Source organism: Hemiscyllium ocellatum, chromosome 2, assembly GCF_020745735.1.
Source record: "Hemiscyllium ocellatum isolate sHemOce1 chromosome 2, sHemOce1.pat.X.cur, whole genome shotgun sequence".
NCBI lineage: Eukaryota > Metazoa > Chordata > Chondrichthyes > Orectolobiformes > Hemiscylliidae > Hemiscyllium > Hemiscyllium ocellatum.
This window is the reverse complement of record NC_083402.1, coordinates 41,829,677-41,849,096: the sequence shown is the minus strand read 5'-3', so window position 1 is coordinate 41,849,096 and position 19,420 is coordinate 41,829,677. Positions and strand designations below refer to the sequence as shown.

The 19,420-nt window shown below is 42.1% G+C and overlaps 1 protein-coding gene across 1 annotated transcript in view; it reads left to right on the top strand.

The window, feature by feature from the left end:
• map1b (microtubule-associated protein 1B) overlaps positions 1-19,420 on the top strand; it is a 123,177-nt gene that overhangs the window by 89,641 nt on the left and 14,116 nt on the right. The window contains exons 3-5 of the mRNA XM_060836221.1: positions 3,607-3,689; positions 11,248-11,388; positions 12,177-18,141. Of these exons, the coding sequence (XP_060692204.1) occupies positions 3,607-3,689; positions 11,248-11,388; positions 12,177-18,141 (6,189 nt within the window). The remainder of the gene's footprint in view (positions 1-3,606; positions 3,690-11,247; positions 11,389-12,176; positions 18,142-19,420) is intronic.

The following is a 19,420-nucleotide window of genomic DNA, read 5'->3' as shown; positions in this document are numbered from 1 at the left end:
CGGGTCTCTGGAGAGCTGAGTGCACTGACTGCTCAGCTTATATTGATGAGGAATACAGAGCACCAGTCATGCTGTGCAGACTGACAGCAGTGTTCTGTCTCCAGTGATTTCTGAGGGACCAGATTACCATCGTGGCTTGAAGATTGCCTCCACATGAATTGTAAAGTTCACAGAAATTGTCTGTTGTAGCTATTCTGTATTGAAGCGACAGTACTTTGACTCAGTCCTTTTCAAGGGTTTTTATGTTCCAGTGTGTCTGTCACAGTTTTTACAATCTATTTCTTTATCCTGCCATTATGTGAATATAAATGCGATCAAGAGCATGTAACATGCTGTTCTATGTATTATTTTCCTGGTGTATGGGATATTTAAAATTGAATGCTCGGCATTTCCTGCTGCAGTTATTTTGGCTCTTCATTAGGTGGCATTAGAAAATCATTTGGGGATCTATTCCACTCACTTCCCAGAAATTCCACCAATTCTGGCACCTCCCCTGAGAAAATGATCTTAGTCAAAGGACATTGCTATAGGAGATCCTCAGGATGTGACATCAGGCCTAACTATCTTCAGCTGCTTCATCAATCATCTTTCATCATAAGATTAGAAATGGGGATGGTTGCTGAAGATGGCACAATGTTCAGCACCATTTGCAGCTCCTCAGATACTCCATGTCTAAATGCAGCAACACTTGGACAATATCTGGAGTTCATAATACAATGGTGTTACTATCCTCCACAATCAACTGGGTATGAATTGAATACAACTAAACCAGGAAGAAAGAGAGGAAGAAGACTAGAAACACTAGACTCAATGTTTTTCCACAGCTGCTGCCTGACCTGCTGAGTTTCTCCGACACTTTCTGTTTTTGTTTCTGAAAGGGAGGGGGTAGGATTAGCTGTAGCTCCAATAGCTGATGCCTAACTAGTGATCCTGTGGAGAAATATATGCGTGGCGTTATGGTGAAGACGGTGGTTGTTTTCAGTTCTGTTTATACTTTCTCCTCCCAGTTCCCTGCAACCCAGCCACCCTGCACCTTTTGCCACTCACTCCAATAGAATTATCTGTAAACATCCTCTGCCTGTTTGAGAATAGCCAATCTGAGTGAAACAGCTGAGCTCAGTTGACGCTCTGGAATTATAGTCCTGCACCATCTTTACCCTTAGGAGATAAGGATGGGAAATTAGAAATAAAATAGAGATATGCAATAAGAAACAAAAGGTAATACACTTCATTTCAAGATAACTTTACATAATCCATAATGGTGAATGTGGTTTCCTGAATTGATTTTGATTGCCAGAGATAGACTGTGGGTTTTATTTTAACCTCATCATTCCAGATTCAAATCCAGCTCAGGCGGAAAATGATCACGTTCTCTGCCTTGTAGTGGTCTTAAGCAGTTTTTTGGCACAGGAACAGTCATTAGCTATTCGGACTCGTAAGCCTGTTTTGCCATGCAGTCTCAGTCAAATGCTTAATGATCTCACAACTGCACAAATTAACACCATATTGAAGTCATAGGTGATACCAATTGGCTGGTACAGGAAACAAAGGTGCCACAGTTTGAAATTGGTGAGAATTTGGCTTGGATCAATGTATTGCATTAACCAATGCTAATATCACCCTCACCTTGCAAATAAATATTTTTTGTTAATAATTTTTGTTCAGCCAAGTGTGTGATTGACATAATGTTTAAACGTCTTTAAACCCAGCAACTGAAAAGTCTACACAGACAGGATTTTGTAACCTGATAGGGCACGTGCACTACCTCCTCCCACCTGCCTCATTTGTAGCTTGGCAAGAGGGAGTGAACCTGGTTCATTTGGTAAAAATGTTAGAATTTCAGTTCTCAGGGTCAACAGAAGGCGCTAGGCTCTTTGTTTAGGCCCTACTACTGATTAGTCAATCAATGACTGTGCTTGAGGGCTTTTGTGGTGATGTGGTAGTGTCCCTACCTATCAGTCAGCAGGCATGGGTTCAAATCCCACCTGTTCCAGAGGTATGTAATAACATCTCGGAACAGGTTATTTTTAAAAGGAAAGAACAGTTCCTGGGCAAATATGAAGAACCAGCTCTCACTTTCTCCAAATATGAAGAACCAGCTCTCACTTTCTCCAAATATGAAGAACATTTATCATTAAAACCTAAAGGAAGTGGCAACCTGTAGGAGACAGCTAAAATTACATGTTAACCTTGGATCATTCTCTAAATGATTGTTTCCTTAATTGTACAATCTTTTAGCCTCTTTCTGAGCTTTAACTTTGTTGTTCTCTCAATCATTGTACAGAACCTCACATTGTCAGGACCACATTGAGAGTTTGGTCGTACAATGCCATGATTGTTTATTCACAGATTTAATGGGGAAAGGTGTTAGGAGTGATGGTTAAAAGTGCTGAGCACAAATAAATGAGAAACATCGAGTACAGTTCTGATTTTATAGATAGCAGTATTGAGCCCAAAGGTAATGGTAAATTTATTTGATTGGGTTAGTTGGAATATTGCACGCAGTTTGAACACCTCAATTATAGAGAGGATTTTAAAGTCATAGTAAGCATTCAGTATAGATGCAGTAGATAATGCAGAGATAGGAACCCATAGTTATGAGGTAAGGCTTGTGATACTTGGATTATTGCAGCTCATTTTATGAAGGATTTTAAGACTGAAAAGTGAAATTTCTTACTTAAATTTAAAGACTTTGACATAAGTCCATACAGGCCAGTATTCCTGTCACTGTCACCCTTTATATACACATGGAGAGTCCTTGATATTGATCCAGCTCTCAACGAGCGAACAGGATATCTCACACTGTTGCTCTTATCTGTCAGCCATGGCTCCCTGACTGGACCAGATTAACAGCCCCAGTCAGGGAACTCATATTCTTTGAGGCTCACTGGGCTGACCTTATTACAATCACTATAACTTTCACTTAAAAGAAGGTAAATGTTGCTCTGCTTCAGTCATGCTTTTGAAGTAATATTTGGCTGAACACATTTTAAATGTTCTGAGCTTTGCTTAAATTCAGCTGAAATGTTTTGAGGGAAGTTATTCATTTAAGAAGAAATATTAATAATGTAGAAATTGACATTTTTCTTTGTCAAATTGTCATTTATTACTGTGGGTGAAACCATCCAAAAGAATAGAATACTATTAATTTTAATAAGTCCTACACTTTATGCTAACTAGAAGGTTATCAAATAATGAATCCTCATGACTTGAATTTCAAATGAATGTAAGAGTAATTAATGAGTAACTAGTTCCTATGAAGACATTTGGCCTTTGGTGTTATTTTTCCTGAAGTTGGATTTTGAAGCTGTGCTCATGTTCAGATATAAATGGTGGCTCAAAGTGAAAGCAGAAAATACGAGAAACATCCAGCAAATTAGTGCAGCATCAATGGGGAGCAACAAAAACAGACCTTTTATTGACCTGCTGAGTATTTCCAAAGTTTTCTATCTTTATGACTGATTTCTAACATCCATTGCAGTTTATTTTTGTGTGAGAGGTGGCCGGTGGGATTGTCTCTGGAGGAAAGCCTGTTTGGGAAATCCTGTTCAGTAGACGCTGAATTATTCTGATTTAACTTATACAACTTTTTTTTTTCTGTGATAGGTCAGAAAATCCTTCACCACAGAAGTGACGTCTTGGAAACTGTTGTCCTGATCAACCCTTCAGATGAGGCAGTGAGCACGGAGGTAAGGGAACAGCAGGAAGTATACAGATGGCAAAGAGCACAATGGAATGAAATAGTGAAGAAAGAATATAAAAGCTCAACATTGATTATTCTGTGCTTTAATGTGCTCCCTCTTGGTTTTGTAGTTTGAAAACTGAATTTATATTGTGCAGATCTGGTCTATGCTGGTAAAGGGATAACTTCAATTTGGTCGGGTTCAAATCTCTTTGTGGAATGTACAGCATAAGCCTGGACTAACAATGAGTTCACAGCTTACCACACAATTCAAGAATTTCAGTTCGGCTTTTTCATAAATCTAGAAATGAAAAACTGGTATCAGTAAAAGTGACAATGGATAGAGAAGGCAACATGGTGTTAATATCACTGAACGCCAAATCCAGAGGCACACGCTGATGATGTTGCAGATGTGGGTTCCACCAAGCTAGCATCGATTTATTTTAAAAATCATCTTGTTAACAATTTGTCCTTTTGGGAAGAAATGTGCTGTCCTTACCTAGTCTGATGTACCTGTGACCCCAGATCCATAGTAAAATATTTGACTCTTAACTGCCCTCTGAAATGGCCCACCAGTCACTCAGTTCAAGAGCAATTAGGTCTCAGTAATAACTGCTGGCCTTGCCAGTGATGCTTACATCCATAAAAAAATAAATTGAAAATAAGAACATTTATTTTACTGAATTCCTTTCTTATTGGGGGTGGGGCTTCTATTTAAAAGAGTGAACTCACTGAACTCTTCAATTTCTTCCTTGAGAAAGCAGAGAACTGAAGTCCTCAATATGAAGAGTGTTTCTGTCCTTTGCTGTATTAAGGAACATTAGGTGGAAACTTAGAGGCCACAGTGACATGGGATTTGTGGCTGAATGAACAAAGGTCACTGTTGACATTAGGAACATTGAAGTTGGTCAGAGGACTGGGATAAATATAGTCTTATGTATTAGTCATTGTGGTGGTATTGGATCTGTACAGAGTAAAGCAGGGATCACTGTTAAAAGGAGTCCAAAGTCAAGGTTGTATTGTATCAGGGAGCCAAAGAGGCATTTGAAGGGGATAATGGGGAGAGAGGGAAGACACTCCAGGTGTAAAGAGGTATAAAGAACAGTACTGGAAGGCATGCTAGACCACGGTGATCACTTCCATGGCCTTTACAGGGAAAGTGTAGAATATCAGGATGGACATCATTACGGTGTAATGCCAGGGTTCAGGGTCAATGGGAACAGTTGAATATGAAGGTCAAAGTGGTGGTCTCCACATGGGGGCATGTTGGTGAAAATGGGCTCTTGGATAGTGAGGGTAAAGAGGATGTGAAAGTTCTAGAGGAGCTGGGGGTGGGGGGAATGCAGAGATACCTGGAAACCAGATGGTTCCTGTTATTGATGGTGTTCACCGTGAGTTGCATTTCCTGCCACCACTTGCTATTCTCTAGATGTGAAATGAATCTGGAAAATTACTGGGAGGGGCGGAGTGCAGAGTCAGTGTCAGTTTCCATGTCTGCTCAATGTCAGAAGATTGAAGGTGCAAACACATGAAGCAAATGCTTTCAAGTTAGAGACTCATTTCATTTGCAAACATTTCAGTGCCTATTTGCAATACATGCAGCGTTTACATCCTGGTCAAAGGCAATTTGCTCCATGCCATTGGTCCTTGAAAATTAAACATCGATGCTGACGTTGGGAGTAATGAGTTAAAAAGAGGCCACTGGTGGCCCAAGGTAACCAATTATTCATGCAGCGTACAAGGTACTGATGGAGATGGAGACCATTGCTTCACCATCTGCAAGTTTAACAATATTCACACAGAAAGAACTGTAAAGGTGAATGATTGTGGGTCTGGGATGGGAAGGAGCTTGGATTGCAGCAGGTACTTCCTTTAGATTGTAATATCCTGGTCAGACAGCTTGGAAATACCTTCACTGAGCAGGGGGCAGGATGGGGACTGAGAGCTCTAGGTAGGGGTTGGTGGCTGGAGGTGGGGGCTGGGACAGGGACTGGGGTGGGGACTGGGAGGTGGAGGCTGGAACTGGGGTGGGGACTGGGAGGTGGAAGTGGGGGCTGGCACTGCAGTGGGGGTTTGGGGCTGGGGCCCGGATGGGAGTTCTGGCCGAATAAAAGAGACATGCCACTGATTATCAGCATCCGGTAAGTCCAGGAGCAGCCCCAAAGGGTGAGGAACCCTGGGCTCAGGGAAGGGCTGCGATTTCAGGACCCCTCAGGATGTGTGGAATCTGTAGGAGACCCAAAAGTTTTCACCCCCAATGTATTACCTGAGGATGTGAGGCACAGTCTTGATACTGTGATACAACAATGCCAGATGCTGGAGCAGGACCTGAGGGCTGTAGGAATGGGTGGCTATCCTTCCTAGTGGCTGTGAAAGTGTTGGCTGCTCTGAGCTTCTCTGTGACTGGCTCCTTCCAGGCGGTGGGGGTGATCTATGTGGGATCTCACAGTCGGACACCCACAATGCATCAGGATGTTCCATCTGATTGATTTTGATCCCATAAGATGAGTTCCATGCTGCAATAGATTGGGAAACATGTCTGCTTTCCTAAGGTTCAGAGTATTAGTGCACACACAACCCTGAGATTACTGTGGACTTCATCAACATGAAGGGGGTTCCATTCCGTTAATGTTCAGGTGATCCGTGATCAATGTTACCATTCACGGAGGTGTGAGCCCACTACCGTGCAGCCAACCTGACTCCTAAATCAGCAGCACTCTCATATAGCTGACGTGTTCGGCATGAGAGGCACCCGACTTACAAGGCTGATTCCTTCCTGGGGATAAGGGCTACCCACTGTGTCCTTGGCACAGGACACATTGTACAATCCCCTGATCGCTGTGGAGATATATTGCTGCCCTTGCCTGGACTCGGGCTATAATGGAACATATGATGGGACCATTAAAGGTGCAGTTTCACTGCTTGGACTGACCCAGGGAGGGGCACAAGTTGAAAATGCTGCGGGAAAGGAAGCAACTTTCCAAGGAGGGGGATGACCACTTTGAGGAGGATATCATGGACTAAGATAGTCACTGGGCAAGATGCTAGTATTTGGTCTGCATTGTGGTGACAAAGTGCAGCCTTTGTTCACTTTGTTTGTGTTTGCTGTTGGAGGCTGTAAATAGAAGCCTTTGTTTGGAATTATCTGATTGTTTGCCAGTGTGTGGTATTCGCTGATTGGACTATGACAGGTTGCAAGTGTCCTGTGGGCTCTGAGGACAGAGTAGCTGGGTCTTAGAGAGGGTGTTTTAAATGGTGTGGAGCAAGGGACGGGGAGGCTGTGTGTGACCTGCTGATCCGATGGTGATTAGGCTGAGAGAAAGGGTTGTATGTGGCAGCCTTGCCAGCTCGGTATCGTGAGCGGTGTGACCTTGGGCCTGTGTGCCATTATGTTGCCGGTGAGGAGCAGCACTGGATTGCCTACTCTTGCTTGGGTGTCATAGAGCCATGGGAACAGACCCTTCAGTAATGCACAATGATATTTCAAAGGCACAAGGCATGCGGTTCATTGGGGAACATCCAGTGAGTGGCGAATCATTCTTGGACAAGGTAAAATGGGACTCAAATTGGATGAAAGGGACTCTAAAGGGGTGATAGGTAATGAGGTGCATTTCATAAGATATAGTGAGACATCTTGCTAGACTTAAGCAAGAAATACTGCAAAAGGCTCAACGCAATTTGCACTTTCAATATTCAGCCTATGTAAACAATGAAACAACCATTAGGGTGTTGACTCCATGGCATTCCAAACTTCTTAGGTGTCTTGAAAAGAAAGGAAACCAAGGGCAGGATTTTAAGCAGACTGCAGGATCCAGATGTTGGGACCAAATGGTGCACTGACCCCACACTTCGCAGAAATCAGACTGGGGAAACCGGTTTTCCCTGAGGTCACCTCCTAACTGACCACCTTAAGCCCACCACTGATTTAACTCTCAGTGACATTACCACTGCCATGATGTCTACTTTTTAGAGGGATATGGGCCAGATGCTGGCAGGTGGGATTAGATTGGGTTGGAATATTTGGTCTGAATAGACAAGTTGGACCGAAGGGTCTGTTTCTGTGCTGTACATCTCTATGACTCAATAACAGCCTCATTGTCACTTTCACTAACACCAACTTTTAATTTCCAGATCCAAAAGATAAAGCTGGATTGAAATTGTTGAACTGCTATTTGAGTTTAAGGTTATTATTTCCAGGCCTGGGCTTATTGTACAAATTCTGTAGAGAGATGTATCCAGCCAAGTTAATGCTGTTTCCCACTTTGAAAAGTTCTGCACAGCATAAATACAAATTTATACTGGACCCCTGATTCCCAAACAAATGAGTAGCTATAGAGCATCAATAGCTCGACCAAGATAGCTCTGTGCTCCTGAGGCTTCAAGAGCTACAAGAAGAAAATATTGTTACAAAATGGAGGTGTAGTCAGAAAATTAAAAATTAAAAATATTTTAAGGGGTTCATTCAGAATGTAGGTCTCTTTTATAGTCAGAAGCCGGGAAATTATAATGGGGAACAAAGAAATGGCAGAAGAATTGGACAAGTATTCGTGCTTTCTTCTTAAAAAGAGGGCACGTGTGATCTCCCAGAAATGTTCAAGAACCAAGGGTCGAATAAGAGGGAGGAATTGAAGGAAATCAATATCAGTAAGAAAATGGTTCTGAGGAATTAATGGTGTTAGAATCTAATAAATCCCTAGGGCCTGATAATCTACATCACCAAATACTACAAAAGGTGACTCTGGAAATATTGCTGCATTGGTACACATCTTCATAAAATTCTGTAGACTCTGGAACAGTTTCTACAGATTGGAAGGTTGCAAATGTAACCCTTCTAGTTAAAAAAGGGGAAAAAACAGAATTGCAGACCAGTAAGTCTAACATCAGTGGTGGGGAAAGTGCGACAGTCTATGATAAAAGGCATGATAACGAACATGAAAACATTCATGGGCATGGACAAAGCCAGTATCGATTCATGAAAACATTCATTGGAATGGACAAAGCCAGTATAGATTCATGAAAACCTTTTGAGGATGTAACTAGTAGAATAGATAAGGGAATTGATCTGAATCAGTGGATGTGGTGTATTTGGATTTTCAGAAGATCTTTGATAAGGTTCTTCGCAAGAGGTTCATGGAACAGTTAAGCACATGGGGTAGCGGGTAACATATTGGTATGGAGTGAGCATTAGTTGACAGATAGGAAAAAGAATGTGGGAATAATTAGGCCTTTTTCCAAGCAGCAGGCAGTGACGAGTGAGGTATTGCAAAGATCCATGCTTGGGCTCCAGCTATTCACATTATACATAAACAACTTAGATTAGGGAACTAAATGCAACATTTCCAAGTTTACTGACAACACAAAACGGAGCAGGTTTATGGGGAGGATGCAAGGAGACTTCTAGGTGATTCCGACGTGTCGTGAGTAGATAATCACACAGCAGAAGCTGGACAATGTGGCTAAATGTGAAATGATGCACATCAATGTGAAAAACACAAAGAAGGAGTAGCACTGAAATGGTGATATATTGGGAATTGTGGATCTGCAAAGGGATCTAGATGTCCTTGTCCACCACTCAATGAATGTAGATGGGTAGGTACAGCAAAAAACAAGGAAGGCTAATGGTATATTGGCCTTGTTTGCAGGGAGATTTGAGTTCACAAGTAGGGGTGTCTTACTGAAGTTATGTGGGGCCTTGTGAGACCTCAGCTGGAGTATTGTGTGCCATTTTAGTCTCCCTGCCTAGACTGATACCAAGAATGGCAGGACCATCCAATGAGGAGAGACAGGTTTGGACAGACCAGATGAAGGAAAGATATTTTCTCTGGTTTAGGAGCTTAGAAGCAGGAACACAGTTTCAGTCTTAGGATGTGAGTAGGCAATTTAAGACAGAGATTTGGAAACATTTCTTCAATCAAAGAGTCGTGAACCCTGTTGAATTGTCTGCCACAGAAGACTGTGGTGGTCAGGTAACTGAATGTATTCAGGAAGGAGATTAATATGTTTTTAAAAGGCATCAAGGAGTATGGGGAAGAAATGAGTTTATGACATTGAGGTGTAAGATTGGTCATAATCATACTGAATGGTGAAGCAGGCTCAAAGGGGCGAATGGCCTTCTCCTGCTTCTAATTTCTATGTATAACCACTCTGGATGAGAAACCTACCAATGCCAGATATTGAACTAAGGTCTGGCTTTTGCAGCTGCCAGCCCTTGTTTGACAGATGGACACTACTACAATCCTGCCTGGCACTCCTGAAAGGGGGGAGGTCATTGTCATTATACAGATTGGCTGCACACATTTATCAAATCACCTTGCAACAGGAAGCTGATCCACCTGAAGGCCCACTCTGATTACTTGCTGGCGAGTTTTCTGATACCATTTGCTCAACTTCACTGCCTGCACATGTACATGAAATGTTAACCCTGTGCTTCAGCACACATCTTTTTCCATATGTGTGACAAAAATTTCCCAACTCCTTGAAATAACCTCATTGAAACACACATGAGTTTGAGAAAGGTTGACAGGGTCGACGCTGAGTTAATAATTGAGAACTAATGCACAAGGTCTCAGAAGATGCAGTTTGGATGTAGGACTGAGACCAGAGGAGATTTGTTCAATCAGGCTGTAACTCCTAAGTACCTGACAAAGACGGGTGCAATAGTTTGTGATGAGGGGAAGGGTGGAAAGCTGAGGTGCCCAATGACGCCATCTGCAGCTTGTAAATTAGAAGCAATAGTGATTTGAGGGGCAATGTGATCTGAGAAGGAAGACTTAAGCATGAGTGTCATCTTCGATATTGCAACTCTGGGGCTGACCACAGTCTCAGCAATGGTCGCTCCAATAATCGCAAATGCAGTCTTCTCCATTGGGGGAAGGAAGTGGGTGTCACTTTGTCTTACAAGAGTGAAGGAGATATTTCACTGAGTGTAATGCAGTGTGGTTGTGTGATGAGCCTGACCTTGTGAACTGGCTGGCAGTGAATGTGAGACTTATAGCAGTAACGTGAGATAAAGCTATGAATTTTAGGCATGATTGGTAGAGATTGTCAGTAGGTCAGTGATGGGGACGTTATGCATTATCCCATGACTGAGGTTAGTGGAGCATTTGGTAGGACATGACATTCGATTGCACATTCACTGAGCTTGACCACCCATGTGAATCATTGAAGCTTTGAATGGCACAGCATCCAGGACCTTGGGCTTAACTTCTGGAAATGAGCATCATCATTATCTGGTCTCTGACCTTCTGAAAGATTGTCTAGGAAACGTCTCTGCTCCTGCTCAACCTGCTCAGTTCCCCTTCAGGAAATCTTGGAGCCCACTCTCCCTCACGTTGTGCCATGATCTGTTCCACGTCAGAATGAGCTCCATGATGAGCTGCAGCAATGCCTTCACCCAATGTGGGAGCTATAAATTTATAAACTTGACCCAAGCCTTCACTACAGACGTTTATTTACTGGACAAACCTTAAAGGCATGCAAAGCTTCACACAGTGAATGTTAATTTCTAAAATGTATCGCTGTAGTTATTTTGCTTTTCACTTCTAAGTCACATATCCTTTTCCTAGGTACGTCTCTTGATCACTGATGCTGCTCGACATAAGCTGCTGGTGCTAACTGGACAGTGCTGTGAAAACACTGGGGAACTAATTCTGCAATCCGGTTCATTCTCCTTTCAGAACTTCATTGAAATTTTCACAGATCAGGAGGTAAGTGTAAAGAAATTAGAATAGTCCATCGCTCATGGAGTTGTGTTATATCATGGTGGTAGTAAGTAACTGCTTTGAACTAGTGTTTAAGCAAACCATGCTGTCAGTGAAGCTTACTATGTGTGCTCACCTTGAAATGTGGTAAACATGCAGTTTTATCTTAATTTGAGTACCTCTTACATGTAAGGCAGAAATTCCAAACTGTAAATAAGTAATCCCACTGTAATTCTCTTCCAAAGATGTTACTAGCACCAACTTTCGGATTGGAACTAAAATGGTATTTTATGTTTCATTGAATCATCTGTATACATTTGCATAACTGCTTTATTCATGAAGCCTGAGGTTTCAAGTTAAAATAAAATCAGCCATTCTTTACAAAGTTTCTTACATCCCTAGATGACCAGTTTGAAAGAGGTGGCAAGAAAATTACCTAAAATACATCAACATGTGAAAATATAAATGGAAACATAGAGTCCTTGTATACTTCCTAAAAGATGGGAATTTACTGAATAGAATTGGAACTAAGAAAAGTGAGACTACACAAAAACAGATTATCTTTATAATTTAACCAGACAAAGTAAAAATTACCAATTCAAAATATTTACATTTATTTTGATTTTGGAAAGTTCAAATGGAAGGATACTGCGTTGTTTATTTCTGAAGCAAGTATTCCGTAATTATAATTTATTTTTGGGGAACTGAACGCAGCACAATCTAATTATAAAATGTTAATTGAGGTTTTGCAGAAATAACTACTAATTACTTATTGTCTTTTATTCTGCTGGCAGATTGGAGAACTACTGAGCACCACACATCCAGCCAATAAAGCCAGTCTCACATTATTCTGTCTTGAGGAAGGTGATTGGAAAAATACAAACCTAGAAAAACATAACCTACAGGACTTCATCAATATAAAACTAAACTCGGTCTCTATTCTGCCAGAGATGGAAGGACTTTCAGAATTCACTGAATATCTCTCCGAATCGGTTGAGGTACCATCATCCTTTGATGTGTTGGAGCCCCCAGCATCAGGAGGCTTCTTGAAACTGTCAAAACCTTGCTGCTACATTTTCCCCGGTGGGAGAGGGGACTCTGCTTTGTTTGCCGTGAATGGGTTTAATATGCTTATCAATGGAGGCTCCGATCGCAAGTCATGCTTCTGGAAATTGATTCGACATTTAGACAGAGTCGACTCAATCCTGCTCACCCATAACGGAGCTGATAATCTCCCTGGAGTCAACAGTTTGTTGCAACGTAAAATAGCAGAACTAGAAGAGGAACAGTCGCAAGGGTCCACCGCTAACAGTGACTGGCTGAAGAATCTGATCTCACCTGAGCTGGGGGTCGTTTTTCTTAACGTCCCGGAAAACATGACAAACTTGCAGCCTAATTTTAGGGTCAGAAGGAATACTGAGGAAACCTTTCTTACTCTCCAGTGCTTAAACAAATTGTCTATAAAGCCAGAACCCCTGTACAGGACTGTAGGAAATGTTATTGATCCAGTAATACTTTTTCAGAAAATGGGTGTGGGAAGATTAGAAATGTACATTTTGAATCCAGTGAAAGGAAGCAAGGAGCTACAATTTTTCATGCAACATTGGTCCAGCAACAACAAGGCTAAAACCGGACTAGTGTTACCAAATGGCAAAGAGGCAGAAATTTCATTTCCATATATGACTTCAATATCCTCACTGATTGTATGGCATCCGGCTAATCCAACCGAAAAAATAGTCCGTGCCCTGTTCCCAGGAAATGCTCCACAGTACAATATTCTGGATGGATTAGAAAAGCTCAAAGATTTAGATTTCCTTAAACACCCAGTGGTAACTCAAAAGGAGCTGTCCATTGGCTTGGCTGTCCCAAATGTTAAACAAACCAAGATGAAACAACGGAGTGATAGCAAGGAGAGTCTCAAATCTAATTCGAAGCCACCCGCTGCGAAAGGAGTTAAGAAGGAAGAAACACCAGAGGTGGTAAAACCTACTGCAGTTAGTCAACAAGAGGCTGTTAAAGAAAAACTGCAAAAGGTAGAGAAAAAGGAAAAACCTGCAGTTAAGAAGGAAAAGACCAGAACAGAGTCACAATCAAAGCCCGATGAAAAGGAAACAAAAGCAAAAGAGGACACAGCTAAACAGGAACTTGAAGAAAAAACGGTGAGAGATGACAAACTAAAAGCTGAGAACAAACCCAAACCTGTCAGGGAAAAAATTGTGAAGAAAGAGGTTAAAGCAAAGAAACCAGAAGACAAGAAGAAAGAGGAAAAGGAAGTGAAGAAAGAGAACGTGAAGTCAGAGGCAAAGGAAGATAAAGCAGTTACTAAAAAAGAAAAGGTTACTAAAAAAGAAGAGAAACCTAAGAAGGAAGAAATAAAGAAAGAAGAAATAAAGAAAGAAGCCAAGAAAGATATTAAAAAAGAAGTGAAGAAAAAAGAAACCCCAGTGAAAGAGGTAAAAAAAGAAGAAAAGAAAGAGATGAAAAGAAACGACAAAGATGTCAAGAAAGACCTGAAAAAACCTGCTAAGGAAACTAAAAAACCCATCCCTGTAACCGAGACCAAAAAAGTACCAACAAAACCCAAAGTGGAAAGGAAAACTGAACCAATAAAGAAGGAAGACTCTACGCCAAGTAAGCCAAAAGAGAAAGGAAAGCCAAAACCGAGCAAGAAAGAGACCAAAATGGAAACTGTTGCTGTGGCAGGGACAGCAGCAGCAGCAGCAGTGACTGCAGTGACTGCAGGTGAACTTGAGATTGAACGATCACGAATGTCTTCACCAGAAGATTTAACAAAAGACTTTGAAGAACTTAATGAAGAAGAGAAAAGAGAAATGCAAGGACCCATAGCCCCATCAGAAAATTCAATAAATAATGAAGTGCAAGAAGCCACACTTGTGAAAAAGACAGGGTTTATAATTCATGGAGACTCTTTGGAGACGGATGAATCTCCTGATGAGGGAATAACAACCACTGAAGTCGAAGGTGAATTTGAGCAGTCTCCTCAAGAGTACATTGAAACTCGAAATAAGGTTACATTAGAAAAATTTGAGGATGAAGGTGCTGCTTTTGAAGAATCTTCTGAACCTGGAGACTATGAGGAAAAGGCTGAGACAGAAGATGTTGAAGAGCTAGCAGAAGATATAGTAGAAAATATGCTTCCAGGCAAAACAGAACATGTCTTGACTGGCACAAAGGTCGAGACCGACGACATTGAAGCCGAAGAACTAATTGAAACTGAAGAACCAATTGAAGATGACGAGATAGAAAAAGAAGAGACAGAAGAGTCTGAAGCTGGGGATGATCACAGGGAACGAGAAGGCTTTCCAGAAAAGGCTGAACAAGAGGCAGAAGAGGAAGAAAAAAGAGTTGATCTTAACAAAGAAGCTAAAACTTATGCACAGAAAGATTTAAGTATGGCTGAAATCACTGAGATACATAAAGTAAAAGCTCCATCCCCTGATGCAGCTTTGGATAAAATCTCTGCACTCCATTCTTCAATTATTGATCAAACGATGCTGATTCGTAATGAAACAATGCCAACTGATTTTGAAAGTGAAATAACAGTTTCTGATGAAGAAACCCATGAAGAGCCACCAGAAGAATTTACAGCTACATCAGGTTTTACTCAATCTACAATTGAAATTTCAAGTGAACCTACCCCAATGGATGATATGTCCACACCGAGAGATATTATGAGTGATGAGACCAATAATGAGGAAACTGAGTCACCTACTCAGGAGTTTGAAAGCATGACAAAGCTTGAAACTACTGTCTTTTGCCAGGGTCATGAGGGAGCTAAGCTTTCTCCAGTTCCTGACACTTACAATGGACTCTCAATAGAAACTTCAAAAACAGAAGTGACACAAGGTGATGATTATCCAGCATCAGCCTCAACAATATCTCCTTCATCTTCTCTGGAAGAAGACAAGTGCTTTAAATGTCCATCACCTGGCATCTATGTTCCTAAGTCTGATGAATTTGAAAAACAGGAAGTTTTAGAGAATGAAAAACAAGCAAATCAGATAAAAGATCTTGAAGCCAAATTAAGCCCCGCACGGAGTCCAGTTGGTTCTTCACCACAGTCTAGATCACCTTTGAGTGATCAGAATGTCAACTTTGATTTGACTCCATCAGATATCAAGGCATCCACAGATCTTACAACCTCTGACCACGAAACTCCAGATGATCATTGTGCTAGTCCTGAAGAAAAAACACTAGAGATGGCATCTCCCACCCAATCTGGTTCCCCTAGTGCTGGCCACACTCCATTTTATCAGTCTCCGGTAGATGAGAAAGATAGTAAAGTCGCAACTGAATTAACAGGAAAATTGCCAGCCCCAATTATTATTGAGACTGATGACATGAAAGCTGATGAGACCAGTCCAAGATATAGCCCCATGGATGAGCCAGTACCTGATTCAGAATCACCTGTAGAAAAGGTTCTATCTCCATTACGAAGCCCGCCAATGTTGGGTTCCAGTTCACCTGTTGATAGTTCTCCTAATGATGGAGAAGAATTCCCAGTACAGTTTCTTGAAGGTGCAATGGAACTCTCAAGTGATAAGCTTAAACTTCTTTCTTCACCCCATCTTTATCCATTTAATGACTTTTCGTCCAGCTCAGTTGCGCCTGAAAAGCAACGTGCAGCAGATTTCGAATTGTTGACTCCCAAAGATAATTTCAGCCAAGAATGCAAAGTGGAAGAAAATGCTACTGCAACCTTCCCGTCACTCGGTCCCTTTGAAACTCAGAAAACTGCAGCTGAACTGTCCCCAACTCTGGTCGATCTCAGCCAAATCGGTTCTGTTAAAGAAGACAGCAAAATGTCGATTTCTGAAGGAACCACATCCGACAAATCAGCTACTCCTGTCGATGAGGTGGTAGCAGAAGACACTTATTCCCATATTGAAGGTGTAGCTTCAGCTTCAACAGCATCTCTTGCCACAAGCTCCTTTCCAGAACCTACAGCAGATGATGTGTCTCCCTCGTTGCATGCAGAGGTCGGATCCCCTCATTCAACTGAAGTTGATGAATCCCTCTCAGTGTCTGTTGTCCAAACGCCTACAACTTTCCAAGAAGCTGAAGTTTCACCTTCTAAAGAAGATTGTCCAAGGCCCATGTCGATTTCCCCTCCAGAGGTGTCTCCAAAGACTGCAAAATCTCGAACTCCTGTACAGGAAGTGAGATCACCCGAGCATTCAACAATGTCAGTAGAGTTTAGTCAGGAGTCACCGGAACAGTCTTTGGCTTTGGACTTCAGTAGACAATCTCCTGAGCAGCCTGCGTTTAATGCCAGCTTCCAGCACATATCTGAAAATGGACCCACTGAAGTAGATTACAGTCCATCAGATGTGCATGAGCCTGGATTTATCCAGCATGCTCATCCGACACTTGACAGATCATTCTATGGCCAAGAACTGGATCATTTGCAATTCGGTTCCACCCCGCCAACAGAGGCTTCTCCATCATCCTCATCTGCTCGTACACCGCAAACCAGTTCTCCATTGCAGGAGGAATATGGTGTTTGTTCTTCAGCCCTATCTGGAAAACCAGTTAATATTGAAGTGCCAATGGTTTCAGAAAGGGTACCATCTGCCCATTCACCACAGGGAACTTCTCCACTGCAGGATCAGGAAGAGCTGCAAATGTTTGACCTTTCACAGCCTCTTGCACTTGCAAAAGAAGTATCTCATCTGCACATGTCTGATTCATCAGGCCCAGGCCCACTGCAGGAGAAGAGTCCGGTAGGATCATCAATGATATCTCCTTCTGAGCAGGTATCTGCTGTTTATGCATCACATTCCTTACCAGAGCCTGCCCTCTGTCAAAGCAAAATTCCAATAATGCAGTCAGACATGGGAGAAATTGAGACATTCAGCAGCAAGCAAGATAAAGCAAAAGATGGATATGAGCTTGAAGATGACCATTTTGCATCCAGATCAGTGCACCCAGCAGAGGTTCAACCTGCTGTTGAAACATGCTTTAAGACTCCGACTTCATTCCGGCTCAACATAGCTGATCTTTCCCCTTCTTTCATCAATCCAAGCCCATTAGAATTCTTTGAGCAAGATGACATCGCTGAAGATCTTGAGAGACCACTTACGCAAAGCGGGGGAGGCCAGCCTCCATCTGGTGGAAAGCAGCAGGTCCGGCAATGTGATGATACCCCAGGAACATCGGTCAGCGAGTCTGCTCCATCCCAGACTGATTCCGACTTTCCACCTGGAACAGAGGAATGCCCTTCGATCACTGCGGATGCTGCCTTAGACTCTGAAGATGAGTCTGAAACTCTCCCGACAGACAGAACACTTGTACACAGACAAATAGACCCCCCGCCTGTTCCACTGATGGATCCTAGTCCACCTCCACCACATCCAGATGTTTGCATGGTTGATCCCGAAGCATTGCCTACTGATCAGAGCTTGGCAAAGGCAGATAAGCCATTGAAGAAAGAGGTTAAAGAGAGAACAAAGACCAAAAAACAGGCCACAAAGACAAAGTCTTCCTCTCCTTCCAGAAAAGCTGACAGCAAACCAAAGCATTCCAGTGCTCCTTCCAGAACAAACCCTTTAGTATCTGCGAAGGAATCAGCTGATAAAGCAGCAAAAACAGCTTCCCCTAAGAAGAAGGATTCAGTGGAGAAAGGAGCCAAGCCTCACACTAATCCAGAAACAAAGAACGCCCGAGGTGATGACAAAGAAGCAAAAAATGCCACGAACACCACAAATTTAAAATCTGCACATACAACTAAAAATCCAGGTAAAATACCTAGATGTGGTACAGTGACCTGGTGTATTGAATAATTAAAGTTAAAACCAGAATATTATACTTTTAAAAAATTATTTAAAATATTTATGTTCTTTCAAAATGAATGTTTCTTTGCCTGGAAGTTCCACAGGTGTTTCCTTTTTCTTCCCTCCATAATCTTGATGAAAGCCCGGGAGGAATTCATAACACTGATCCCACAGACTTTAGATTTGCGATTGCCTCCTATTCTCTGCTGTGAAGGACAGCACGCATGTGTGTTACTAGGCATGGTCACACCATATAGCTCACATCTTCAAAAAGCCAGTTATCCATTACTCCCCTCCTCATGGGACTGAATTTTTTGGCCCCTGAGATATAATCTATCTGCAATTTAACTAGGCTGTGTAAGGCCTAGGATTGTCCAGGGATCTTCACCACCACTATAGGGGTGGGTCCTGCACAGCCTCCATTTTGAAGGTCCCCCAGGTAAAGGTCTGACCCCAACCGCAGCCTTCTCTCCGCCTCCCTCCCTGGCCTCAGCCTCTTTCTGCTGTGAGCCCTCCTCCCTCTCCCTCACACGTACCTGGTCCTGGAATGGTGGGGGAATTGAGGAAATGTTTGTGGAGAAATCAGTTTAGTAACAAGTTCCTTTCGTGTTTTGGGATGCCACAGAAATGTCAATAGACATGAATAACTTAATGAGAAAAGAGAATGATACCTATCTGATAAAGCCATGAATTACAAAGTTCTTTGCTGTTAATTGCTATGGAACTGTGTGTATGGAATAGCAGCTCTTTAGTAGATTCCTAGAGAAGGATCAGTCAGTAAGATAGCTGAATCCTATGATGACTTTAGAGTTTCTCTTTCTTATTCATTCATCGGTGTTCATGGGATGTGGCTGTACTTGGACAGATCTGCATTTATCACACATCTTTAATTGCCTAGAAGACAATTAAGATTCAACCACATTACTGTGGGTCTGGAGTCACATGTAGACCAGACAAAGTAAGAACAGTAGATTTCCATCCCTAAGTGACGTTAGTGAACCAGATATTCTTGTGTTAGATCTGATATCTGGTGTGTTTGCTATACAGTCACAGAGTCATGAGATGTACAGCATGGAAACAGACCCTTCGGTCTAACTCGTCCATGCCGAACAGATATCCCAACTCAATCTAGTCCAACCTGCCAGGACCGGCCCATAACCCTCAAACCCTTCCTATTCATATATCCATCAAAATGCCTCTTAAATGTTGCAATTGTACCAGCCTCCACCACTTCCTCTAACAGC